This window comes from Tympanuchus pallidicinctus, unplaced genomic scaffold (assembly GCF_026119805.1).
Source record: "Tympanuchus pallidicinctus isolate F22 unplaced genomic scaffold, pur_lepc_1.0 scaffold17, whole genome shotgun sequence".
Lineage (NCBI taxonomy): Eukaryota > Metazoa > Chordata > Aves > Galliformes > Phasianidae > Tympanuchus > Tympanuchus pallidicinctus.
Window position 1 is genome coordinate 18,215,777 of NW_026294690.1, and position 27,305 is coordinate 18,243,081.

Consider the following 27,305-nt stretch of genomic DNA (forward strand, 5'->3'; position numbering starts at 1 on the left):
TTGTTTTTTGACAGCCTCTGGGGGAGAGCTATTTTTGAGCTGTCATGTGTGGGCTTTAAGATGGAGCTAAGCAGAGCTCTGTTGGCAGGAGGAAGTGTAACTTCACTTATGTTACATTTTGGCCGGTGCTATTGCTTAATCCGTAAAGCTAGTGATATCTTCTGCTATTCTTTCTGTATTAAAATGAGAGCTTGGCCTTGTGCACAGTCGATCTGAGAAGCTTTTAAAAGGTAAAACATTCACAAACCTGGAGAGTTCACAAAGCTCTCTAATAAGCAAGTTAAATAGAACTGTTACTCCTCAGGCGACGCGTGGCTAAAACTTGCTAAGATCACTGAATTGGGCAACCAGATTGTACTGAAATGCAGAGCAGCTTTGGAGCAGGATTTACCAGGCCCTTTGGAAATTCCAACTAAGAACAATATTGCCAGAGTAAGACCGTAGCAGAGAATTTATCCATCTTGGAGCTAAATGTAGGCCTGCTTTGAAAGGTAAATTAACTGGAGTCTCTGTCAAGATGCTGTTCTACAGAAACGCTTCCAAGTTTCTGCATGTAGCTGATTTTAAAGAGGGGAAAGAAGAAAGCAGGCAAACTAAGAAGTAAAAAAATTTGAAAGTAGGGAAAACTCCACTAAGACTGTTGTTCAGATTGTCAGGTCAGACCGTACGATGGAGCAGATCGTCTTCCCTGTGCCCAATATATGTGAATTCCTCACCAAGGAGTCCAAGCTGCGGATATATTACACCACGGAGAGGGATGAACAAGGCAGTAAGATCAATGATTTCTTCATGAAATCAGAAGACCTCTTTAATGAGATGAACTGGCAAAAGAAATTGCGAGGTAAGTGGTTGTTGCCAGTGTAGTTGTGTGGAGTGTTACCAGCAGAGTATTTAGGTCAGCATTTAAGAATGTAAAATGTTGACTTGCTAGCAGATGGTTACCTAGTGCGGCAGCAACCTTGTTGGTTGTTTGAAAGAATCTGCTTCTCTGCATGATGGTGATATGCTGTAACAAAATCAAGCTTAAAGCCGCCGCAATATGGACCAACCGGAGGGGATCCAGGGAGAGCAGCAAGAAGGATCACAGGTCATCTTTTTTAAGGTTCAAGAGAAGGGAATGCGTCTGTGGGGGCTTTGCTGAAATGAGATGGCATTTGGGGACAGGGAGAAATGGTGAGGACAAAACTGAAGAAAGCAGCAGCCTTCTCTCCTTTCTTGTGCTGGGTACAAGGAGCAGTTACCCTGCGTGGCAAGGGAGAGTAAGGCCAAGGAATAGCATGGCCCTGGGCTGCCCGTGGTGCATGTGGCATCTCCAGCAGTGCAGAGATTTAAGATGAGTTTAAACACATGTTTTCCAGTAATAGTAAAGGCAGAGTTAATCTTTTCTGTGGGCAAAGAGCAGACTGGAGGACATGCTGCCCTGCACACCTTTTTGCTCTCAGGCTCCCACTGGAGTCAAATTATATTTGACTCCTTCCAATGCCAACATCACTTCACCCAGCAAACTTTCTAACTTGTTTGCTTCACATATATTTTTTAAAAGAAGTTCCTTCTTTTTTTTTTTTTTTTGGATGAAGGAGAAATGTCACACATGAGGCTGAGCTTCAGTGGGTGGTGATGAGTGGTTAGAAATTACCAACAGTGACCCTCTGAGGTGTCAGAGACAAAGCAGTTCCTCCTCGAGTCGATACCTGCCATCTGATACCCGTGTTGTTCCCATGCCCCCATCAGCTCAGCACCAGCTCTTGCTGCAGGAGCTCAGTGTGGCCACTCTGTCCTCTAGACTTGGATGTTCTGGGGCTCCTGTGCAGCTGTGTGGCCCACCGAAGCCACCTGCAGTGCAACCCCAGCAGTGAGCTGCCAGTGCTTCATCCCTGCCAGGGGCCCTGGTGGTTCTGTGTCATCGCTGTGTACTGCAGGCAGAAAAGAAGGGCTCAGAAGAGACCTCTTGACCTTTCTTGTGAAAACGGCTTTTTGTGAAATGATTTCCTTTGTTGCAACCTCTGATGATTGCGTTCTGCCCTTTCAGTGCGCGTCTCCAAGAAGAGCCTGGACTCTCTCCAATTCGTGGTTAGGTTGCTTATGCACAGTTCACACTTGAACTGATAAAGTCTTACACGTTGGCAAAGGAAATTCAATATTTGCTTCTGATTGTCAAGCTGCGTGTATATATATGTTAATAGGCTTCTTAACAGAGGAAAACAATTGTAATTTTATTTAAAATCATCAAGATTAAATATAGATAAGACAGCCTGAAGCTTGATTAGCTCTGCTGAAACATTTTTCATGTGTATGAATACTGTAGTGGAGCTGTTTCCACTTGGCAGTGGATTAATACTTCTGACAGCATCAAACTCCCTAGAAAGCTGCTTCCTGAGGGGGTTCTGAGGACCCTGAGGAAGACAGGAGCATCTGACATCATAAGCAAATGGACAATGTTGTGTTTGACAGCAGCCATACATTATGTTGGCTTTTGTTGTTTAAGTCCAGATTTGAGTTACAGTAATTGTCTTTGAGGCAATCTCTGGGCAAGCAAGCAATGAAGATGCTCAGAATTAACAGACTGCAAATCGATCAAGATCCATCAGAAGTGGAGAGTGTTTCTTTTCTCTTTGAAGAACTGGAGTCTTCTGTTCAGATGGTAATCCTGTTATACCGTGCAGGAAGGCACTGTCTCCTCGTGTTTGGGGTTAGATATGGCTCAGTGATAGTCCACATTTCTACAGTCATTTCTACATCCTCACTGCAGGTTGGTGTGTTTGTGCCATGACAGGCTGGCACTGCTCTGTTGTGCTCACGTGCTGCCACTTAAGGTTTATTCAAACCTCTGTTAGATGTCAGCCTCAGATATTAAACTCATCAACCAGCTTTTCTGAGAAGTCTTCAAAGATTATTGTTTTCCTCCTTCAGCTCGTAGAGCTGACTCATCACCTGAGCACCAGAAGTGTCTGCTGAGGTCTTAATTAAGAATTCAAATGAGCCTGCCAAAACCAGGCGAAAATGCTTCCTAGTGCAGATTGTCTGTGCCCACCCTCAAATAGCAGCTTCAAGTAAAACCTGGCTCTTTGTGAGAAGTAATGTAGAAATCAGTGCATGATGTATTTGAAGCATTGCTACCTCTCATCTCATTGAGGCTTCACATGTACCTGGCTAATTAGATGCAACGAAGCTTGTATTCTTGCAGTGGCTGGGTGCCTTGTAGTCTTTTCTTTTGCATTCAGCTGTTCAATACATCCACTTTTAATGTGCATTTCAACTCGATATAATGAAGCATTGTGTAACTCTTCTAACCCACTTTTTGCTTTGGAAGAGGTGATTTCCTGAAGAGAAGTGGTGGCTGCTGTGAGCTCAGAGCTGCTGCATTCATTCAGTCAGTCAGTCATCCTTTCAGCCTCAGAGTTTGCATTTTCATCTTTTCCCTAAATCTCACCGTGAGCTTCTTTTCCTTTGCTCTCCGATATCTATACATGTTGCTTCCTTCCAAGGGAGGAAAACATGAGTTCCTTTCCTTCTTTGAGAGGATTTTGATAGATTTGTCACCACTAACTCTCAGGAGTACCCGATTTGCTGCGCAGTAAGCCTGCAGGAGCTGAGCTGGGGGTGGTGTTGGGGTGCAGAGGGAATCGAGGCCATTTCTGAGCCGTCCTTTGCGTTCTCTTGTCCACGGCTGCTTCAGGATACAGAGCCTTCTGCTCGCTGTGCCTGCTGACTCTAGCTGCAGAGATTGGTGAAATGAAAACTCTTTTTAAAGGCACTTGTGCTTATTTTTAAAATACACAGCTATGTAACAGCACTGTGCAGCCTCGTGTGTGTCCTTTGCCCACGATACAGAGGGAAGGCAGGCTGAGCTTCCACTAGATGGTTACTTTGGGGCTGTATTGGTCCATTAAATGTTTCAGCCGCGTGATTACACTGTGCTGTGTTTTGTCTTTTTGGGCCTTTGCAGGGTGTGCTCTGCTGGCTGCAGTGCAGGAGGAGCCTGGGGGTGGGCAGGAGCTGCCAGCAGGGAGGGCTGCGTGGCGCTGATGGGAGCGTGGTCAGGTTTTCTTCCTTCTCATCATTCTGTGTGCCTTCAGTGCAGAGTGCATTATTAGGGGAAAGAAACCTGGAGTCCTTGACCTCTGGTATTTCTGAACTTGTGATGCTGCTAAATCAATTCGTGCTGGAAAACACTTTCCTTTTTAACACAGCCCTTTGCCTTAAACCACGACTCAGAAGCAGGAAGTACCCCAAAGATAGAGAGTAATCAAATCAGCTTGAGAATAAGCAGAGGGTGCTGGTGCTGCTGATACTGTGCTTTTTGGCAAACTGCAAATCAGCTGAGTTTTGGGGGAGCTTATTTTCATATAGACATGTTTCTAAATGCTGTGTCGCTAAAAAGAACGATGGTGGTTGTTTTGCAGCTCAGCCTTTCCTGTACTGGTGTGCTCGGAACATGTCCTTCTGGAGCAGTATTTCCTTTAACCTGGCCGTCCTCATGAACCTGCTGGTAGCATTTTTCTACCCATTCAAAGGAATTCGTGGAGGTACCAATATTCAACATATAAAAATATATGAACAAATAAAGTCTGGTGAGACAGATTCTGTTTGTAACACACCTGTGCATCCCTATTGATTCTAGTGAGGACAGTTGAACAGAATTAGGCTTTTTTAATTGCCTTGGATTAAGTAGTGCTGTTTTCTGACTCTTTCTTAAGGCATTTGTAAGGAAAACATGGAGCTGTGCTTTTTCCTAGCAAAAAAATTATCAAAGGCAGATATCCACCATGAGTTACCTGACAGTTTTACTGTGTTTTAAATTCTGTAGTTAAGTGTTGAACTAAAAATACAAGAAATGTTATTTTTTCCTTGAGCTTGCATTTTGCTAATGTCATTTTTGTAAAACTCTAATGGTCACATGGCATTTCTTTGCCATGAGCAGGCAGCAGCTGGGCTTGCTATCATCTCTGTAATCAAGTATGGGTTAATGTGTGCTGGTTTGCACAACCTTGCTGTAGAAGGTCTCGAGGAAGTGGCATTTGATCAAGCAGGGGGTTTGTGCCACAGTCTCAGAGCCAACTCAGTAAATACTTCCAGTAGGGCCCTGACTCGATTCAGCTGCTCATCCTTAGATTCAGCCTCTCCATAGAGATGCACCTTAGCACAGGTCGGTCCATGGGTTCACATCAGCAAGAACCAGAACATTTGGAGAAATGCTCTTGTGACTGCCTCTGTCGTGTGTATCTCCTACACAGCTGGTATGTGGATGTGACTGGATAGGAGATCTGTGCCCACAGGTAAATTAAGGACCCCAAAAGTACCACCCCATCCTGGGGAGGGACCTGTGTCCAGGCCTTCACTTCCCCTTCTTTAGCATTCATGGTGCAGCGGGGACAGAGAGATGCTCATCTCTTCCACAGCACTTCCCTCTGCCTCCTGCTCCTGTCTGACTGCAGACCCCCTGAAAGCACAGCTCAGGGGCAGCAGCAGCCTGGCCATAACAGTATCAGCTGAGCTGTGTGTGTGCAGCCTGGGAGCTGCTTCACCCTTTTGGAAGCTCACCAGTTCACTGAAATGGGTTTGGCTGGAACGAGGAGCAGCTGCATTCTCTGTCTTCAGTCACAAAGATCACAAGTTAAAATTTAAAAGTCTGAATGGATGGCTGCTAGCAAAGTTGGTCATTAAACAAGTTTGTTGGGATTACAAGTTGCAGCAGCAGGGGTGAGGGAATCACTTGGCATTTTGAAGCCGCCCTACCTTGCATATTTGAAATACTTTATGAGGTAAAATGTTGATGAAATCTCTTCCTCTACTAGTCACAATCAAACATCCAAGTACCAAATATCTGTGTATTTATTTAAGCTTTTGAAAAAATCAGACTTTTCAAAGCGAACTATTTGGGAAAAGTCAGATCCCAAGTTGCCCAGATGTGCTGAACTGAGCACTGCTGAGTGTAAGGCTGTAGCACAAAGTGCAAATCTTCTGACTTGAGGAGCAGGAGCAAAACCGGAGACCTGGCATGAGACAGTGATGTTGTGACAGTTCCAGAAGCATGGAGAGCTTCCCACCCAGACCTCCAGCTTACACCACCCTCCTGCCTACGGGCGGGTAATGGACCCACGTGCTGTGACAGCAAGTGCTTTAGGTTGGGTCGTATGGACAAGTTGGTGAGCACTGGCTTGTTGATGTTCTTTGTCAGTGTATCACATTCATGAATAAAAGCATTTTTAATGCAAGTTTTAAGAAAAAGATACCTTTCATATTCTGCATAAACCCAGGTGAAGCGGTCTTTTGGGCTGAGTGTTTTCCTTGGTTCTTTGAGAAGTATATTTTTAGCAACGCAAGCTGATGTTATGTAAGGAGGCAGTCTCACGAGACAGCTGAAATAGAACCAGAAATAGCAAGAGATGATACAAACTGGCACAAGGTTTTGACCAAAAGCTAACAGGAGACTCGGGGTGAGTGTGTGAACCAGAGCCTGCATGTGTTTGTTGTCTTCACGCGCCCATCCGTTCAGTCATCTATAGAGCACACCAGCACAACTCCTCTCCGTTTCAATATTCAAGGTGCCTAACTAATGAACACTAAAATGAAGAATCCTACAATACTGGTGTTTATCATTTACATAATGCTTTAGTAGTAAGTTTGAAATTAAACTGCTGAAGGCATTGGGCTCAGACGTCCCACTTAGCACTTTGCAATCAGCAGCGTCTGAGCATGAGAATTAATGGCACTCCACCAAAGATAAGATAAAATGGTGTTTACTTGGCTGTTTTGTTTTTGTTTTGCTTGGTATACAAAGCATTGAATTTGTTTGTTTTTTCACTCTTCGTCCTAGGTACTTTGGAGCCCCACTTGTCAGGCTTGCTGTGGACAGCTATGCTGATTTCTCTGGCTATAGTCATTGCTCTTCCTAAGCCCCACGGCATCCGAGCCTTAATAGCTTCTACGATATTACGACTAATATTTTCAGTTGGTTTACAACCCACTTTATTTCTTCTGGGTGCATTCAACGTAAGTATCGAGCTGGGTGTTTGGAAGTCCCACTGCTCCTTATGTAAGGACTTCTTGCCTGCAGATGTCAGGCCGAAAAAGCATGGAACACTAGGGCAGGGCTGGGCTGTGGGACCACTTCCTCCTTGGTCGTTACTAGCAGGAGAACTTTGCTGCTCATGTAACCCTGGTTCCCTAAGCTGGAGAGCTCTGAGGTTTCTTTTGGTGTTGTTACAGTCCAGGAGCAGCTCCCAGCCCAGCCAGCAATGCAAAGAAGTCTCTGTGACCCTGCACCACTCGGTGTTTGTTCAAACCCAGCTCTGTGCTGCACTGAGCTGCAGTATTTCCGGGTTGTGCAAGATTTACTAAACACATTTCCCAAATGTCTGCCTGCACTGTACCTGCCAGCCAAGAGCTGACACTAAGCAGTTTTGCTACAGTAATATGTGGACTGAGCATGTAAGCAGAGCCACCAGAGAACTTCATTAGTGCTCAAACCAAGATATGTGTGGTTTCCAGGCAAGTAAGCCAAAAATGTTTCTTTGACTGAGTCAGAGGGAGCTGTGCAAAAATGCATCTTCTCAGAGCCTTGGCCTTTCTTGTGAAGTGCCCAGCTTTCAGGTGCATGGTTTAATCGTGCTCCTCATCTTCAAAGTACACACCAAGTGTCCTGTGCTACAGGATCCGGCCGCACTGTTAGAGTTGCTGCTGCTGTTGGTAACTGTAGCATTTAGCTGTAGCTTGAAGGCAGCTTCCATTTGGTGCTGGTGGCTGGTGCCACACAGTAGGGCTGCTGTGTGTGTGATCTGAGGGAGCACTGAGCGTGAGTCAGGGGCACTCACTTATTGGCAAGCAGTAGGAGCTTTTGAGAGCTTCGGAAACGTAAGGAGGCTAGAAAGTAATTTGATTGCAGAAAGTAAAGAGCTTAGAGGGTTTTGTGTGTTTTGTTTTCAAGGAAGGTTTACCTCTCGCATAAGGGAATGTTTTTACTTCTTTAAATCTTAGTTTTGATGACCTTTCATAAGCTGGAGAGTGGAGCCCACGTGCCAGTTTTATAAACGTGTTTAGTTTTGGCTCAGTCTCTGCTTTGCAGAAAACACAACACAAATCTGCTCTGATTGACACGTGAACGCTATCAGGGAACAGACAGCACAGTTGCTGATATCACTGTGTAGCTGACTGGCCACTGCTTTGAAAAACTGCCTTTTTTCCTGCAAGCTGTATGTTATAACTAAGTTATGCTTCGTCTTTCCTTAGGTTTGTAATAAAATCATTTTTCTGATGAGCTTTGTGGGTAACTGCGGAACCTTCACTAGAGGATACAAGGCAATGATCATGGACGTAGAATTTCTTTATCATCTGCTGTACCTCCTGATTTGTGCTCTGGGGCTCTTTGTACATGAATTCTTCTATAGTTTGCTGGTAGGTTTTCATTTTGCCCTCAGAATGCTCTTCTTCCTTTGTGCTTGTGAAGCCCCATCTCACGTGTATCTGGATGTCATGCGCTGCTCGCTTTCTGTTTGACTGCTGCAACGCTGTTGTGCAGCCGCTCTTGAAAATGGCGTGGTGGTGATTTTGGCTGTGTTCCTGGGGGAGCCCACAAGACTCCTGCTGTAGCTCCTTGTGCTTTTTTACAGAAAAACTCGAGACTGCTTTTGTTAAGCAAGTGATACACGACACGTTTGAGGTTAAATTCTGTTAAAATTGGTTATTACAGTAAACGTGTCTGCAATTCCAACAAAGGTATTTAGCATTTCCCTTTGTGGTAGTTAGTCATCTTCACAGGCACCAAAGGTGTACGTTCTGTAGGTTCAGGGCACTGCTTGTGACCCTGATCTGACTTCCAAGATGATAAAACAACTTCCCTTGTTTTGACTCCAAGTGATCACAACCCGGTAAAGCTTCAAGTCTTAAGGTCACATAAATTCATGCACAAGGAGAAAAAATGACTGAAAAATCTGGAAGTGGTAACTGAACAGTGGGCATTTGTGGTGTTACTGTGCTACAAGGTACTAATTTTTTAAAATATATTAATGTATAAAAAATAAGTTTATGGGCATGCAGTCTAGAAGACAGTTTTCTCCATTACTGTCAACAACAATAAGGCAGTGTCCGTGTTTCTGAGTGCTTGGCTGACTGTGGAGCATCTCTGTAGCCACGGGCTTTATACAACTGAGAGGGTGCTTGGCAGGTGTCTGTTTTCTCTTTGGGGTGGAATTTATCGCATGCAGTGCAGTACTTCTAAGAACAGGCAGTAAAGGATTATATCTAGAGTTGGTGGAGAAAATGTGTCACTTTTAAAGCAAACTCTAAAGCTCATTCAGAGCTCTATTTTTGTCCCTTTGTTTGATGTCTGCTACATCCTCTGGTAACCGAATTTGTTATTTTCTGTATAGCCATAGGTTCCATTTAAGAAATACCTGTCCTCTCGTTGTCAGCCAATGTAGCCACCAACCTGACCGGGCTACAATGGAGAAATGTCACAGACCCCAGAAGGGAAGTGAGAGACATAACTGATTTAAACAGCGTATTTTCTTCTCAGTGCTAATTTGGTGAAAATGTTGCTGGTTGGTGATGTGCCACCAGTGGTATCAGCAGTACATGTGAGAAACACCTTTGCCTTTGGTTGTTGTCCCAGCTCTTTGACTTGGTGTACCGAGAGGAGACCTTGCTGAATGTCATCAAGAGCGTCACCCGCAATGGGCGCTCCATCATCCTGACCGCTGTGCTCGCGCTCATCCTTGTGTACCTGTTCTCCATTGTGGGGTACCTGTTCTTCAAAGATGACTTTATCCTGGAAGTAGACAAGCTCCCCAACGAAACATTACTGCCAGGTTGGTATTGAAGACTCACTGTGACAGCAGTGAAGGTAATGGGCTTCTGTCTCCCAGGGCACGCTGAGTGTCTTCCACCTTCAGTGAGACGTCCTGGTTCTCTTGCAATTTTGACAGCTTCTTTCTTACCAAATCTACTTAAATGAAAGAAACAAAATAAAACTGATTGGTGCAAATTGCCACCAAATCTACTTTGTAAATTTTTTCAACATGCTGCATCTGCTGCAATATAAAGAGAGATGGGTAGAAGGAACCTCTGGAGATAGCACCGGGGCTTTTCTGAACAAATTGGACACTTTTCCTCAGCATTTGCTGAAACAGTTGAGATTATCTAATTCAGATAACTCCTACTCCCTCCCCCACTTTAATTACAAGCAGGCTTTGGGTAGGCATTGATGCGAAGGCTCTACACTACAGGAATTCAACTCTACTTTGGTTTGCCAAATCTTGAATGTTTGTACTGGCTATTAATGATGGGTCTTAGTTTCAACACAACAAAAATTGATCACAGAATCACAGAAATATTCTATCTGAAATAACCCTGTGAGTATAAGGGGAGCGACCTTCAAAGAGGTGAATCCTGTGAGGTAGAGGCTTCTCTGCCAAACTCTGATTTGCTCATCACTTCTATGTGTGTAGGAATCTCAATTTTTTGTTGTAGTCTAAATCCCGTAGTGGGCTTCCCAGTGCTGACTTTATTTTGCTTATTCTAAGTTAAAAGCTGTTGGTTTTTATTCTGCCCTACAGCATCTGGTGCACAACTCAGTGGATGGGAGGCATAGAAATGAAATTGTTGGAGGAGGAGTTTGGGCTTGTTCTGATTTTCTCGCTTTTGTTTTCTCTGACATTTGTGTTATTCAGACAAGCATTATTTGACATAGCCACTGTTTTTTCTGGTTATTCTGCTAATCCTGTAGGAGACCCAAACCTCACTGACCTTATTAATTCATATTTGCACCAAGCTGGAGCAATGCCTAAGATATATTACTGTGTGGCACTTTGATACTTGCAAGATGTTGAAGTGCAGGTTTTCAGTCACCTTGAAAATTCACTGTGAACTGGAAGATAATATTGCTGGAATCAATTCAATGACTTTGCCAACTGTGGAACTAATTCAAAATAAATACACAATTGCAGTCTTTAGTTCACGGAAATAAGAAGTTTGTATTTGAATTTAAAATCACTGACTGTGTGAATCGGGAAGTACTACGGCCATCTAACTCTAATATGCAGCTCTAAATCTGCTTAGTAATGCAACACCACGTGTGATATCCTGAGGTATCTTAATATCTGAGAGGTAACTTTGCAAAGCATAGAAAATATGGAGCCATTCTGTTTATCACTGTCTGCTTTCAGATCGCACAGAACCAGGTGAGACCATGACTGGGGAGTTTCTCTATTCAGATGTGTGCAAAGCAGGTAGCAGTGAGAACTGTTCTTCAATCATTCCTTCAGATCGTGAGTATCTGCTTTTTGAATCCTTCATTCCCATCCTGACTTTTTACCCTTTTTCCAGTTAAACGCCTTAAATGTAGACATATATTCTTCAAAATTAAAAAAAAATCCTGACTAATTTGGGTAGGAAAGCTGTTGTGAGACTAATGTGAAATAAAACCAACTTCATGCAACAGCATAAATGACGTTTGTTGCACGAAGTGTTTGAACTGGAGAAACTTGAAACTGAACCACACTTTGATAAAACATTTGATATATTCTTTAATTTTCTGCCTTATCAATTTGAAAAGGAAGTGATGCAGTTTAGGTCCTTGCAAAGTTTATTATATTAGGCTATTAAATGTGATCTCAGAGGATAATACTCTGAAATATGGAACAGAACATTGTTTATTGTCAGCATTATTTTATCTAGTTAACTAAGGAAACTGTTTTTAATATCATGTCAGGAAGTGCTCAATGGATTAAGCACACAAGGTAGTTTTGGGAGGTTTGGGGCTCAGGAAAGTGCATGTGAGATATTTCTTGTAGCATAATCACCAGCCTCAGATTGGATGCTGAAAATTCTCAGTTTTATTTTCTAGAAAATGTAATTTACTACTTAAAGATTTATGACACTGGCTGAGAAAGCCAGACAGAGTAACGTTATTTTTCTTAGAAGTGGAGCTCTTAGATGGCCAAGTGCTTCAAAGGTCAGTAATGGCCACAAGCCCATGCTCTCAAGGAGAGATGGCTCTGTTTTGCTCAAGTGTCCTCTTTAATAAACTAAGATTCAACATAGATACAAGAATAGCCTCTTTATTCAGCTTTAGCAGGAGAGCACTTTGTCTTTATGTACTTTGGCTGCAGAAAGGAAAACTCCAGAGATGTGCTTGTATGAAAAATAATCAACCTGGTATCAGGGTCTTATGTGGCCAGAGATATTAACAATATCCAAATCTTTGGCTGTTTCTGTACTCTCTTGGGTTTGGGATATTCTGGGTTGCTCTGGGCCATCCGAGGCTTGCTGAGGACAGGTGGGATCCACTGATGAGCATTTTTTGATGAGATGTAAGTCATGAGACTCCCAGTAGGTACAGGGAGAGTGTATGAAATTTGGTTATTAATTCTAGCGCCCCTGGATCTGAAACAGTGAAGTTGGAAGCTTCAGCCAAATGGAGAGAGGGTCATAAAAAACAGCGTTACGTTTCTGCAAAATGCTGTTTCCATAAGCAGTGGTATTTTAGCCATTGGAAAAGAAGAGCTGAAGTTGCCATTTTGAGCACAGCCCAAAGGCTGTGCAATCTGTTAGGCACCAGGGGAGAGTTTAAGAGGCAACACTTTGTCCTCTGAGCTGTCAGAAAGCTATGATTCTGTATAAACAGGCATCTGGTGATCCAGAGCTATGCATAGGCAAGGAACAGAGAGATGTAACCAAGTCAAAGCATTTAAAGCACAAAGGAAGACTCTGCTGGTGGGGAAAAGGAGGGCAGGCTGGAGCCAGAGTGGGGACTTGCTGATGGTCTGCTCCCTGCGAATGCTGTGGAGGTTCTCAATGCTGGCTGGAAATGTGGCGCTTTTTGCAAATGGGAATGAGAGCATAGCCAGCAAAGAATGGAGAGAATCACTTAAAACTGATCTTCTTGCCTTCTGTGCGTGTCTTTGCTTGCTGTGTTAACAGAGCTGATTGCTGAAGAAATGGAGGAAGAGAATAAAGAGCATACGTGTGAGACGTTACTGATGTGCATTGTTACTGTACTGAGTCATGGGCTCAGGAGTGGGGGTGGAGTAGGTGATGTGCTCAGGAAACCATCCAAAGAGGTAAATTATCACTGAATGGGGGTGGAAGAGTGATAACCATGTAGGGCTGGGGATCTGGTTCTGCTGGGGAAAACGCATTTACACTCTTGAAACAGATGTAGGAGACATCGCAAACTAGAAGGAACCACGCTTTCTCTCTGTGTAATACAGTTAAATCTCAGTTGTATTAAATTAAGCAGCAGCCAGTTCAAATAAGCTTTTAACTTTTGTCTTAGTAAATGAGACCTTTTTCAGCATGAGGGCTATTTAGAATGAGGCCCAAATGAACAGGTGTAGCCAACAGTCTGTGCTTCAGGAGTTCAGGAATTGAAGAAGAGAGAGAGGTACAGGCTAGAGAAAGAGTAACGTAGCAGAATAAAGCTGCAGTGCTAGTTGCTACCTTACTGTTGGCATGAGTTCCTGTGGGGAGCATTGCTGGAAAGGTAAGATATGTAAAACAGGGAATGGGATGAGAGGAGGGAACTGAGATGAGACTTTGGGCAAGGAAGGAACTTCTTAGGAGCCATCCTTGCAGAGCAAAGACCTTCATACCTAGAGCAGCCCACAGGGCTACTAGCAGGATGGTGCTTACTGGAGTCTCAGGCTCTCTTCCCTTTGGTCATTCTCCAAGACCATGCTGGAGACCAGGGGGCCAATCTTGGTTGGAGTGAATGCTTTGCACCTTGCAGCCAGGGAAAAATGGGACCTCTTCAGCCACATTTTTACCCTCTGTCTGCTTTGTTCACATGAGATAACAGAAGTACATGGTCTGCAATTTCAAAGTGTTCTTCAATATTTAGCCTTATTTTCAGCTTAAAATGATTTGAAAGCTCAATAATTCATGAGCAAAGTTTGGCGCTAATCTGGCCAGGATGGCTCTGAAAATGGGGGTTAGGTAATGAATGTGATGTGAGTGGTGGTAAGTCCAATTCTGGTTCCATTCAAAGCTACGAATTGGTGAGATAAATGAATACTGTTCAATTTCGGTGACAGTTTGTAATTAACACTGGTACACTATTGTGTATAACCAGATTAAATGCAGATACAATTGGAATCAGTTTGCAGGGTGAGGAGGGCAAACTTCAGCCTGTGAGAGAATAGCACAGGCTTGGACAAAGCGAGCAGGAGGAGCAGCCTGGTAGTGATTGCATCCTCAGCTGACTAATTTGGCTTTTCTCTGTAATCTTGCACTTTAGTTTCACTTAATGCTTTGAATTCTAAGGTATCATTGGAGAGCATCAGAAATGGAGACTCTGAAGGGAGGGGTTGTGGGGCAGCATGCTCTTGCTGCTGCACTGCCAGAAATGTATTGTAAGGGTTAGCTGCACACGTATTTGGGTTGTTAATAATTAAAATACGTATCTTGCAGGAACCTCTCTTTGCTGCTAGAGTGATATATGATCTGTTGTTCTTCTTCATGGTCATCATTATTGTCCTTAACCTGATTTTTGGTGTGATCATTGATACTTTTGCTGATTTAAGGAGTGAAAAACAGAAGAAAGAAGAGATTTTAAAAACAACTTGCTTTATTTGTGGTAAGTGTAGAAACGCACCTAACGCAGAGTTACTCTGTCAAAGTCAGAGATAGTAATTCCAGACTTGTTTGCAGCTGATTTTGTTCCCACCTTTCATTCCCTAATCAGTTGGTGCTCTTGGGTTCCATGTGCATAGCAAACAACTCGACAGGAGGAAGGAATAGGAAATGTAGTCTAACAACAGTCCTGAACTGTTGGGTTTTTTTTCCCCTCAAATCTTCAGTTCCTGCCTCTCCTTTGCTTCAGACATTTTTTGCAGGGTGCATTGTGATGAGAAGGGTCTATGAAAGTTTCTCACATCATTAGATTTGGAGTTAAGCTGCTGAGGCCAGTGCAGGTAACTGGCAGGGCAGTGCCTGGGCTGCATGACAAGCAGATCAACAGAAGTAATTTGGAATTTTGCTGCAAAGCACATGCTGCACGTTGCCTGCAAACAGTGGATGCTTTCTGAAATGCAACAGACTGCATACATGGTGGCTACCATTTTTTAGCCCACAGTTTTTCTGTGATGTGTACCAGCTGTGAGCAGCACTTGCAGTGCCTGCTCCCTCCCTCCCCCCCCCCTTCCCACTGCACTGTGCTGTTTGTCAGAGTTTAGGCCATTCAGTGTTCATTTAAGAATGGTTCTTAATGGTTCATTTAAGAATGTGACTTAAGAACTGCAGGAGGCTGTAGAAGTTTTGTTCTTAGAGCTCATTTTCTTGGTCCCAGTTTGTAAATACTAAGAGTTATGTATGTGTCACTCTCGTAGGTTTGGAAAGAGATAAGTTTGATAACAAGACAGTCACCTTTGAAGAGCACATTAAAGAAGAGCACAACATGTGGCATTATTTGTGCTTTATCGTGTTAGTGAAAGTAAAAGATTCAACAGAATATACAGGACCAGAAAGTTATGTGGCAGAAATGATCAAGGTGAGTTTGGAGTTTTTTTCCTAGCACAGACCAATCTCCTGGTGCGTCTGGTAAATGTGGCACTAACTTGGAGGAAGTCTACTTCTACACTAATAGGCTTAATGCAATGCCTTTCCTTTTGGAAGTGCCTTCTAAAGATACTGCACTTCTGATGCCCTTGGCAAGTTAATACAACCAAAGACGTGGGGTGTGTGTGTGTGTGTGTGTGTGTGTGTGTGTGTGGCAGCACGCTGTAGGGCAGGGCTGCAGTGGGAGGCAGTGTGCAGCATAGAGCTGTGCATCGCTGTGCCTGCAGCACCCTGCGTGTGCCCAAGCAGGTGGCAGCAGGGCACTCACTGTGGTTTTAGATCTGATAAAGAGAAGCTGCTGTTTTGAAAACTAATGCACTGCTGTTTGGAAGAGCGTTGTCAAGTTGTTGGGAGTGTCTGAAGTATAGGGAGCAGTTTATGAGCCATCCCAGTATAAATAACTTCAATTGGCTCGGAGGATTTGCCATCATATGATTTTAGCTTATTACTGCAAGAAACTAAAATTAATACCTGCTCAATTGTAATGCTTTTTAATGAGTGAATTAAAAGCTGTGTCTCTGCCAAGCAGCAGGTTCAGAGCTCCTGGAATTAGCTCCTAACCCCCAGTTACTGATTTGTTTGTCTTCTGGCCAGTTAGCATGAGCTGTTTCTGATGCAGGACGTTTAGCTGGTTATTTATTTGCCTTCAGCCAAATAAAAGCAAAATGTTTGTCTGCTGCCTCCCCTTTTTTTGCTCTGGAGGTGCGACCTCCTGTTACAGGGCAGTTTGCCTCAGCCTGGTCAGAATGCAAATCCTCTCCAGATCTCCTGGAGGTTAGACGTGTTACTTTGGGGTCACTAACGTGTATGTCCTAGTTCTGGATTTCTGCCTCTGTAATGAGGGCTTAAAGAAATCTTGTGAGCAGTCACCTGATGGAGGATTAGCACAGTGAGATAACGAAGCACATCGCTGCTGCTTTCTATTCTGCCCAGCTGCCTGTTGATGGCCTGCAAGCATTGCTTTGGGAGGAAGCATTGCACTCTTTAAAGTACTTCTGCTTGTAAAAGTATTTTATGTATTATATTCGAGATACTTTACTAAAAAAAAAACAACATTTGAACTGGCTAGCATTTAAGACGTTATTATTTCAGATTCAAAGTATAAATTAGGAACTAAAAAACAATCCTTGCAGGTGATTGCAGTAAGCATGAAAAGATGGAAAACTTGCTAGAATCCCCATTTGCAGAAGTGTCAGCAGTGGGTAGTTCCCAGCTGTTCCATGGGAATGTGGATCAGTCCTGCACAGACCACGTGTCTCATGCAGATGAGACTTTGCTCAGCCATGTGTCCCAGGTCCAGGCTCTGAGCAGGTCTCACAGTGGTTCCTTTCGGTGTTTTGTGAAGAAGTTTTAAACCAAGAACTCAGAGTCTCAGTGCAGTGCTGTCTGTAAGCATCGCAGAGCTGTACAGGCTGAGGAGCAGGCAGTGAGTTTGCTCTGCACAACGGTTTCTGCCACGGCAGCACATGTGTGCTGGAGGAGCCTGGGCTCTGCATGCTCTGCTCGGCAGCATTCCCCTGGGCTGCTGACTCTGAACCTTGGAAACAAATTCTTTCCATTGCTCTTGAATATTAAAATCATTCACTTGTTCTTTTTTCACTCCAGAAAATCTGAAAGTAAAACACGCGGGCTGCTTTTCTTTACCAGACCTTTTCGGTGTTCCTGTGGAGGTCAGAAGCCCTGCTTTCTGCCGAAGGTGGCAGCCTGGGGCACGGCTGTCTGGCTCAGACGGCCGGCAGGGTGTGCGGGAGGAGCCCTCAGGTGTCAGTGGTTCTGAGATTCGGATTCGGTTCCTTTTGTGCTGTACGGGGTGTGAATGGGAACCTGGCGCCAGCAGCTCCCAGATTCTCCCTGAAAGCTTTCCTAAGAGTTTTTCCCCTCGTTTTCAGACTGAAGGTGGCACTCTAACATCTTTGATGCTGACGCAGATGGGGCAGTCGTTTTCCATGGGCTGTTAGCTGTACCATTGTTCACTGAAATCTATACCCATTTTAGTAGCTGAGAGTAGGAAGCATAAACTGCTCCAAGTCATCCTGTGATTGCAGAATACGCCTTGATACGAATCACCTTTGCTCCGACTCCCAACGCAATATCTACAGACACCTCCTGGATTTCTGCCTTTTGGCAAGTGTTAACAAAAAATAAAAGAAAAAAATAATTTGCCATTCCCATTCGATATTTGTGTTTTTTCAGCACCAGAGGACATTAAAAAACAAACAAAAATAAAGCCCTACAGAATTTAGGACACTAAAATGATTTGCCATCGGACTGTAAGTGCAACGAGTGCTGCTGTACAGTGCTTTAAGGGTATCTGAAACAGTGCTTTAAGGACATCTGAAACACTGCTATCAAAAGAATCCCGGGCAGTTTCACTCGGGCTAGTTAGTGAGTATTCAGAAGCCTTAAGGCTGATATTGAATGTTGATGTTCTCTTCTCTACAATTAAAAAAATGTAAGAAGTTTGAGGCTATCTCCTATCCTGGATATGACAAGGCTGAATCTTGCCCAGAGTTCATCCTGCAGCATGCAGGAAACTGACCAGGCAGAAAAGTGACTTGTAGTCATGAAAATCAATGATTAACTGCAGGTCTCCAGTGATATCTGGATTTTTTTTCACGGATAGCAGCTGATTAAATTAAAATGCTATGTGCAGAAACAAGTCAGTAGTCAAACTTGGAAGCAGAACTTAAGATGCATTTTGAACACTGTAAGCATGTTCAAAACATATGACAAAATGGAACCTACCGTGTTTCAGTACTCTGATTTGTAACTGTACCATCATAACGTTTTTCTGTCCCATGAGACGAGTGTGGCTCTGAGTTTGTGCTTGTAATTCTCAGGTTGCTCTTGTTCAGGTTTCTGTTTGGTGGTGGAGCTGTTTGTGTGCTGTGCCGTGGGAAGCCGTGCTGTGCTGTCATGTAGCTACAAGTCAGGGTTTTTGATAGGAGCTCTGGAATTCATCACCAGCTTTCACCCCCACAAACAGGGATAATATTTACTTTCTCCAATAAGGTGAGCGCGTGCCTGCTATGGTACGTGGTGTAAAGCTTGCAAGAGATATTAGGAATCTTAGGTGGGAATTGCTGGAGAAATGCAGGAGGGAAGATGCGGTGGCTGCTTCTGTTTGATGTAAAGCTAACTTTGCCTCCACGCCCTAGCTGCTGCAGTGAATCATCTGCCATCCTGAAGTTCTTACCAGCACTTTCAAGGTTGATAAGTTTATGGTTTTCAGGAGGTGGCAAGCAGAAGCTTGGCATGAGGCAGATTACCTTCAAAACGCATTCTTGAACAGTCTCCTAACCTGTATGTAATTGCACAGAAAGTACCCTAGGATGTGAGAGAAACCTCTGGTGGTAATAGAGATGACCTTCAATTTTTAGTGCTTATGAAACCCTTGTGATGACCCACCTCCTGTTCATCTGGCTAAATCACTGCAGATGTGCACTTAAGATAGCGATGCTTCAAGACGGATCAATGTCTTTTGAAAAGTGGTTATCTGTAAGGAATGCTTATGGTGCTGCAGAGCTGGTAGTCCAGTGCATCTTGTGTTTCCCAGGAACAAAGGCATACAGTTCAGCTGCTGTGTTGCTTTGTAGTCACCAGGGAAGATCAGGTGATGTCTGAATAATAGTATGTGTGTAGGAGGTGGGGGGATCCACTTATCGTGTTGGCCAGACATTGACATCCACACCCAAATGACTAATGTGAACTTGGTGCAACTCCCTGTAGGTTAATTCATTTAAGTGTCTTATCTGCCCATCCTCTCAGGAGGAGAATTTCTTCTTCAGTTTTGTGCGTTTGCCCCCAGTTGCTGCAGTGCCCTGCTAGTATCAGCCCCTTCAGCACAGCTTCCTCTAAGCCCTGGCAAAGCTGTGTACAAACAGCTGTTTGCAGGCATTTATAAATGTAAAAAAAACCTGAAGCTGGATACACAGAGAAGCAGATCTCCATATCGTTTCTGTGCATTCACAGGCTGTCGTGTGTGCAGCTGCAGTATGCTGTCTCTTGCATGGGCAAATATTTGCATACAGAACTCTTGCATGCGCTAAAACGTGGATTTGCATATATGCCTTCACATCAGTGTGGGTAGGAGCTGAGTGGTTTTATGCAGGCAGATATGCATATTAACAATTAAAAAAAAAAAAAAAAAAAGACTTGGAAAAGTTTGTAACAAAAAACTTCCTAACTAGCCCTTGCAATTTCCAGAAACCTTAATCTAGTGCGATGCCAAGGATACATGTCATTAACCTCTATTGCAACACCGTGGCAGAGAGGTGTAAGGGATTGCCCAAGCTCACATGTCCTGATCCAGAGTGCCAAGCCCTGAACTATAAATTGGATTGTGTTGTCATTTGAAAATGAACCATTTATAAATAGAAATGATGGTGCAGATAGCCTTAAACGAATTTGGAATGGAGATGAGGACTAAGGATTTCCTTTTGTGCCCAAGTTAACCTCTGTGTACAAAACTGGGCATTTGCAGATAGCACTGAACGTTTTTCTTTTTGCCCTGAGCTTTGTGCCTCGCCATAGTTGGAAAGGGTTTCTTATGATTGAGTATCCAGGGAAGCCTGCAAGTTCTGCCAAGAATTAGCTCCTAATAAACGAAGGCGAGGTTTCAGCAGTCTCAAGATTCAGAATTACATTCTCGTAGAAGTGCAAGTTGAAGCTGATTTGAAGGATCGAAGCACCCAGCCATGGCTGTCGTGCTCTGAAACACACAGGAGTGACTCGTGACGTGCACGAGGCTCATGTGCCTCTGAGGGCTGTGAGGGGTTGCTGTCCCCAAGCTCTGCACTGAAGAAGTTCAGCTGGAGGTGGCCAAGGCTGGGTTTGAATTAAAGCCCCTGTAGCAAGTAGCCAAGCGTTTGGAAAGGAGCTCTCTGGTTTCGGTGCTGGTGATTGGTGAGTGTATAGCTAGAATGAGTCTGAGAAAGTGCTAGAACTTAGTTACATTCATGTGTAATTTTGCCTGGAAATCCTCTACTTTGGGACAAAACTAAACAGAAAAGAATGCCTTGTCTGTGCTGGGCTGTGGCACAGGAGAGAGCAGCCCATACGAATCACCTGTATGCAGCTGCTTGGTTGCAGATGAGGAGCCCAGGGCTTCCAAACTCCCAGCAGAAATGGGCACTGACTGCAAGCCAGAGAGCCGGACCAAAGGAGGTCAGGGCTTAATTTGGTGGTACCTTCCCTTCCAAACAAGCTGTGTCTTGAGATACCGTACCAAGGTTAGCTAATATAATTACAGAGTTAACTAGCAAATAATAGCAGGGGCAGAGGAGAGCCAGGAGGTGCACTTGGCAGAAGGCCCTTGGCTGCTGGAAACACTGCGTCACAGGCACGGTCTGCAGCTTTGGTTTTGATAGCTGAGCTCCTCGTCCCACCCTCGGCATGAGGCAAGGTGCAGGTCAGAAGCACGCTGGTCCCTGGTGAGGTGGTGTGACCTGTGTGTACAGCAGCAATGGCTTCTGCTGCTGGCCTCCACCTGACGTGGCCATGGCCTTGGTTCTCCCTGATAAGTGACCGGGGCAGCGCCGTGCCCTGCAGCAGATCTGCGCCTGCAAAGAGCGTAAAGGTGCAGAGGGTGGTAAATGGAAGGAGCTGGTCTTTGCAATTAAATGCATGACGTGTCTGAAGCCATGGGGAAACGGTTGTCCTCCTTCTCTTGTCACCCATTCGGCACGGCGTGGGGAGGTGCTGTCAGCCTTGCTGCTCTGTAACGGTGCCCAGCAAAACTTTGTTCCTGTTGTGGTTTTTTTTCCCTTCCTTCCCCTTGCCCTCAGCATCCTCTTCATGTCACAGCCTCGTGCCCCCAGCACACGGTGGGAGTGCCAGCCCCGTGTCCCTGCAGGCCTGCCAGGCTTTGCCTGGATCCTGTGAGACTCCGTGTGCCAGAAAAAGGGCCTGGGTGGGCGAAAACAGCAGCACATACCTCAGAGCAGTTCCGTGTAATGGTTTGTTTGCATAATGTGTTCAAACAGGGCTGGATCCCAGCACTTGCAGGTACACAGCACGCAGTGCTGCCGTGTCCTTGCTGCTGGAGCCCAGCCGGGACAGAGGGAGGGGAGAAGCACCGACAGCCCCGAGGAGCTGCATGTGCTGAGATGGCCGTGCCTCCAGGCTGTCACAGGGCAGTGCCCGTCCCCTGAGCAGTCGCTGAGCAGATGGCCGCCTCCTGAGCCACCACTGCCACTGCTCCAGAAGTGTCGCTGAGGCCTTGACCCCGTGCTGCAGGCGCTGCAGAGGCTGCGCGGGCTCTTAGCGGGCGTGTTGAGCAAGAGTAGGTGGGCCGTCGCTGCCGCCAGCCCTGTTTGCTCAGTCTTTGCGTGTTTAATTGTTCTGTCCTGCCTGGCTGATCGTGATGTAATACGTCCTACTTCACTTAACATCTAGATCCAAACAACCAGCGGTGAGCTGCTGGGAAGAGGTGGCACTGCCCAGCCTGGGAGATGTCCTGCAGAGCTTCCAGCAGCGCTGCACTTCGCAGTCACGTTCTGCTTGGTGGCACTGGGAGAGCTCACCTCTCTTCTGATAAACAAAGTGCTCCGTTGCAGTGAGTCATTGGGCAGAGCTGTTCCTGGGATACACGGTGGGATCATTTCCCATGCAGATGCGACCTTCCTCCACCTTTGGAAATGGTGTCCGCCTTCCAGGCCTCCCGCTACTGCCTCGCTCTGCAACTCTGCAGAAGCCCCTTCTGTATTTAAATTAAATGTTAAAAAAGGAGAAATATTTTTTGTATCATTAACCACAAATTGAAAGACATGGGTGGAACTTGAAAATATTTTTAGTGCGGAGGGGGGAGGCAACGCAGAGAGGTGAGAAGCACGCTTTGGTGTGGAAGAAGTGATGGTCAGCCCTTTGCAGAAGAGAGAACCCAGTGTGGGGCTTTTTCTAGGAAGCACAAGAAAGAACCAAGAGGGGTTTCATCTCGCCACAAACAACAACAGCAACAGAAAAAAAGCACAAAGTTTGTCAGTTTCGAAGCACTCCAGAAGGCTGTTTATTAATTGCATGACTTCTAATGACGTGGGACAAGTAGAAATTCACTGCTGTCGCTTTCCCTGACTAAGCAGTGCCTGCCGGCTGCTCTTGAGAGGGCAGGCTATCGGAATTGATATTTTGACGAGCACTGATCAGCCTTTCAGCACCCTATAAATAAGAGGCGCAGCGCTGCTGCTGGAGCGCAGGCCCAGAATAGCAGCGACTTCCTTGGGGCTGCAGCGAGGCCGAGCCGAGCGCAGTCACCTCCAGCTCAGGAGCAGAGCTAATGCATCTCCTGGCACGTTCCGTATGGAGGTTGCCTCAGAAACCCTTCTTAGAATAAACTCTTCGGCAGAAGCAGGGAAGAACAGGCATTTCTCAGAATGAATTGCATCTGCATCATGCAACGCAGCTTCCTTTTATTTCAATTTCCAATCGTGGACGTTTTAAGAGGCCGGTCAGCGTCGCCCCCATGTCTGAGATTTAATGATATTTGCTTTACAAGAGGGACTTTTCCAACTTTACCTAGAAAAGAGCTAACCCGAAAACCCAGCCCTTGTGGTTAGCCAGCTTCCGTCAGTGGCTGCAGTCAGCTCGTCTGTTCAAACAGAGGAAGCTGCGACTGTGACGGGAAGAGGGAGCTGAGTGCACACCAGGATCGCGGTGCCTCGGCTTGTACGAGGACCACAGCAGACAGTGCATAACTGCATCGGTATGTGGGATGCCAGCAGCCGGGCGGCGTGCGACCGACAGGCAGGAAAAAGGGATCAAGGAGGAGGCTCGCGCTTCGTGGCTCGCTCGGTGCTTTTGCAAAACAAGAAAAAAAAGCTACCAAACCTCAAATAAAAGATGTCAGGCTGCATCTTTAAAGGCACCCTGCTGTTGAGTTAAAGTTCAGCAGAAACTAGATCATCGAGATATAAATCTTTTATTCAGCCCTGAATCGCGCCCAGCGCTGCCGGAGGCGTGGGGCCGGGAGCCGGGCTGGCTGCTGCACAGCGCCCCGCGGGCTCCCGACGGTGACCTTTCCACATTCCTGCTTCTTTCCATTTCCACCAGCTCTGCCCAAGGCATCGTTGTTTATTCATTCGACAGGACCCCCCTCAACGGCCGGAGTGCAAGCGTTTGTTTGGACGGGACGCTGTGTGTAAGCAAGCTGCTTACATCCAGGCTCCGAGCTCCTTTCTGCAGAGCTGGGGCAGGCTGTAGGAACGGGCTGAAGGTTTCCCATGAAGGCAGCATAAAATGATGTGGGGCTGTGTGCATGGGGAGGAGGAAAAGCAGGAGCAGTGCCTCCCTACAGCACACCTGCCCAGCTCTCTGGGTGGACATCCCTGTGCTTCTTGCCAGGCAGCAGCTGTATGTAAGGTGCACTTGGGGTTTGTGAAACAGCTACAAGTGGCACAAAACAGGAACAGGAGTGAGGGCTGCGTCCAGCCCAGCAACACTACTGGAGTGATACATAGGCATTTACCTCAGCCCTTTCCCTGTCTGTGCACAGGAAACCCTGGAGCTCACACCAGGCCCTTTGCACGGAGCAGAAGTAGCAGCAGTGCCGAGTCTGGGCTCAGGTGTGAATCCTACCCTTGCCGCTCAGAGGGCAAAGGGAAGCTATCATCTTTCTCTCTTTTCCTTCAGCCTTCCCCTTTCTCAGCTTGAGGAATTCACGGAATCGTTTTTGTTTTTCATCATTCACCATAGCCATGAGAATTAGAGAGGCGCTTTGTTGCTTTTCAAGTGAAAGCCAAGGTTTCCCGTCCTTGGTGATATGAAGAGCAGGGGCTTTCAGAAAGCCAGTAAATGCGAAACCCTGAGAGCCCTGCAGGAGCTGGCTGTGCTGTAGGGCTTGCTAGGTTGATTTCACAGCTCTCCGAGACCACCAGCCACCTGCCCTGCCCTTCCTGCAGTGATCGAGGTGCAGCCCTGCAGCAGCTCTAGTGTTTGCTTGCGTTGCAGACTGATGTCGGAAAAGGTTGTGGGAGACTCGTTAATAAAACACTTCAGGTAGGGAAAACCTGCTGTCCCCAGGTCCTGCTCCCATCGTGTTCCACGAGCAGAACAGATGGACAAGCTCTTGGGAGTGCTCTGGGCATGGAAAGCTCACTTGATGGGGAGTGAGTCAATGCCAAATATTCCCCCAGTGAGCGAGGAGCGGGCAGGAGCTGCAGGGCTCTGCTCTTGTGTGAGCCTGGGAGCTTTGGGATGTGGAGCTGGGCAGGACAGAGCAGTGGATGTAAATTGTGCTGCAGTGTCATTTGCTCCATCCTTGAAAACGCGTGGCATTGAGGACAGCAGAGAGGGGAACGACAGTTGTTTTTTAGTTGGCGGGGAGGGGAATTACTTTGTGGCAGAGGAGCTGGGCTGGAGCACAAGCAGTGTGTGTGCCTGCTTGTCCCTCCTGAGTGCTTTGTGCTGCTGGAAGAATGCAGGGAGCTGTTTGCCCATTGCTGCTCTTAAGGCTTAGTTGTAGAACTGTCTTTCCCTGAAGTCCAAAATATTTTGGCACTTGTCACGATAAAGGCATATTTTCTGTATATATATATTTTTCTTTTATTAGCAGAAACCATCTGCCCTGTAAACAGGGATCAGGAGAAAAGCCGTTCTGGCAGTTCTGCATCACGTGGGAATCCTGCATTGCACTGCATGGGAAAGGGCCTCATTTATGCCTTTTAATCTCTGCAGTAGTAAACTCTGAGCAGATCAGAAGCAACTAATTTAAGATGATGATTCTTGGCAAGAGATCTGAATTGCAGAAAGGCCGTGACTGTGCCTCTGTGTAGAGGTGCACAGCCTCGATTTAAGTAGTGTGGATGTTCCTGGAAAAGAGTGAGAGTGGAGGGAGGGGGGGCAAGGAGTTGGGGAGAGGTTGATTCAGAGGTTTAGGCAGGGGATAACGGCAGAAGTCCAAAGCGAGTTTGCAGTGCCATAGGAGTAAGCCACAGTTTTGAAAAAGTCCATAATGCCTGGCCTGTGGAAGTGGTGAACTTTGGCTGCAGCTAACCAGCATGGCTGACGGAGCTCTGGTTTGGGATGCTGCTGATCCCAGGGGCTGCCGCCAGTCCATCTGGTCCATGGAAAGCAGTGCCAGCTGCCCCAGGGTCAGCAGTGAGAGCGCTCAAATCCCCTCACCCTGCACCACCTGAACAGCCCTTCCAGAGAGCATCTCCAGCGTGGGAGGGGAGCCGGACTAGATAGCAAACCAGTGTTAAAACTCAGGGTGTCAAGATGCACCCCTCCTCCTCTCTTGTGGCTTTCTATTCCGTTCCCGCTTTTATTTTTAACGTCATGGTGTGTACGTGAGTGTACTTGTGAGCCTCTGTGTACACGTTAGTAAAACCTCATGCCTCCGCTGAGTTCCTGGCTGTGACTTAAACCTGGGCTACCAGAGAGCTGCAGGCCTGAAGGAAGGCTTGGTGGTCAGCGGTGCATTGGAATTTAACCCGTCCCACATTTTAGATTGAAACGGCTGGTCGTAACAGGGATATTTTTTAAGTTTTCTTTTAAAAGAAAGTATTTCAACTGTAAATTTTCAGCTTCAGGTAGAGCACGTTTTCTTTCAGTACAAAGCACAGCCAAACTTTGATCAAAAACCAAACTCCAACTTTATCAGCAGAAAATCTTCAACAAAGGCTGGTTGAAGAAGTGCACAAAGGCTGTGGATTTCTCACATGGAAGGATGTGTGTGCAGACACTAAATGGAGTCTGCTTCACCGTCTGGTGTTTGTGTGTTGTGCTGAGAAAGAAATGGCTGGGGAGGATGAGTTGCTGGAAAGGAAAAGCCAACAAGAAGCAGCCTTAATTTTCAGTAGTTGCATCTGAAGTGCCTCGTTGCCTCCAGTGGGTGATTTTACAGACTTTCCAGTAAGACGCAGAGGAAGATGCTGCAGAGCTTATGTATCTGAGGAATGTCCCAGTGTGGCATTAAAGATACGTCTGCACTGAGCCGCTGGGGTGCAGGTTTTCATGTGGTAAGAGCTAATTATGAACTTGTGCCTGGTTCTCAGGAGCGAAACCTGGACTGGTTCCCCCGGATGCGAGCTATGTCCCTCGTCAGCAGCGACTCGGAGGGAGAGCAGAACGAGCTGAGGAACCTGCAGGAGAAGCTGGAGTCCACCATGAAGCTGGTGACCAACCTCTCTGGGCAGCTGTCAGAGCTGAAGGACCAGGTAAGGGTGAGCAGAGCTGGCAGCCAGCCTGCGGTCACACGCCCACAGGCAGCTCAGCTCCTGCAAGCCTGTTCCACCAAGTGGGTTTTTACAGCTCCGTGGACTCTGTGAACCCTGTGCAGAGTTTTTCTAAAGTAATTTGTGCTTAGGAAGGCACTGAACAAAAAAAAACACCCTCCCAAAGCCCAGCACCGTAGCTGACCTGCCTGTCAGTGCTGCGCAAACTAGATGGGTGACACCTCCCAAAAGGAAAAACTTGCACTGAGAAAATCAAAGCTGACGTTGATGTCAGTCAGTGTTTGCTGGTGCACAGAGCCCACGTCTGTATCTTTGTTTACAGTTCTGTTGTTAATACAGCTTTCACCCCCAATACCTCAGTGCAATCCTGCGAGTCAGAGGGTGTGATAGTGAGAGAAGTGCAGCGCTGCTCGCGGACCTCAAAACCCACTGAGAAACTGGAGAAGAGCCTGAGCAGTTAGCGTGCAGTGGTCTCCTTCATGTTAGAGCTGTGCTGCTTGTGCAGATAAGAGTCTGCTACTGTGGTGCTTTAATCTGCAGCACAGACTGCCCACAGTATTATTTTGCATTGCAGCATGCATT

General features: G+C 46.0%; 1 protein-coding gene across 1 annotated transcript in view; it reads left to right on the forward strand.

Annotated features, from left to right (window-relative positions):
• Positions 1-27,305, forward strand: part of ITPR1 (inositol 1,4,5-trisphosphate receptor type 1) — a 145,651-nt gene that overhangs the window by 113,026 nt on the left and 5,320 nt on the right. The window contains exons 51-60 of the mRNA XM_052678430.1: positions 649-841; positions 4,404-4,526; positions 6,818-6,993; positions 8,230-8,394; positions 9,611-9,806; positions 11,163-11,264; positions 12,919-13,058; positions 14,407-14,572; positions 15,324-15,484; positions 26,544-26,705. Of these exons, the coding sequence (XP_052534390.1) occupies positions 649-841; positions 4,404-4,526; positions 6,818-6,993; positions 8,230-8,394; positions 9,611-9,806; positions 11,163-11,264; positions 12,919-13,058; positions 14,407-14,572; positions 15,324-15,484; positions 26,544-26,705 (1,584 nt within the window). The remainder of the gene's footprint in view (positions 1-648; positions 842-4,403; positions 4,527-6,817; positions 6,994-8,229; positions 8,395-9,610; positions 9,807-11,162; positions 11,265-12,918; positions 13,059-14,406; positions 14,573-15,323; positions 15,485-26,543; positions 26,706-27,305) is intronic.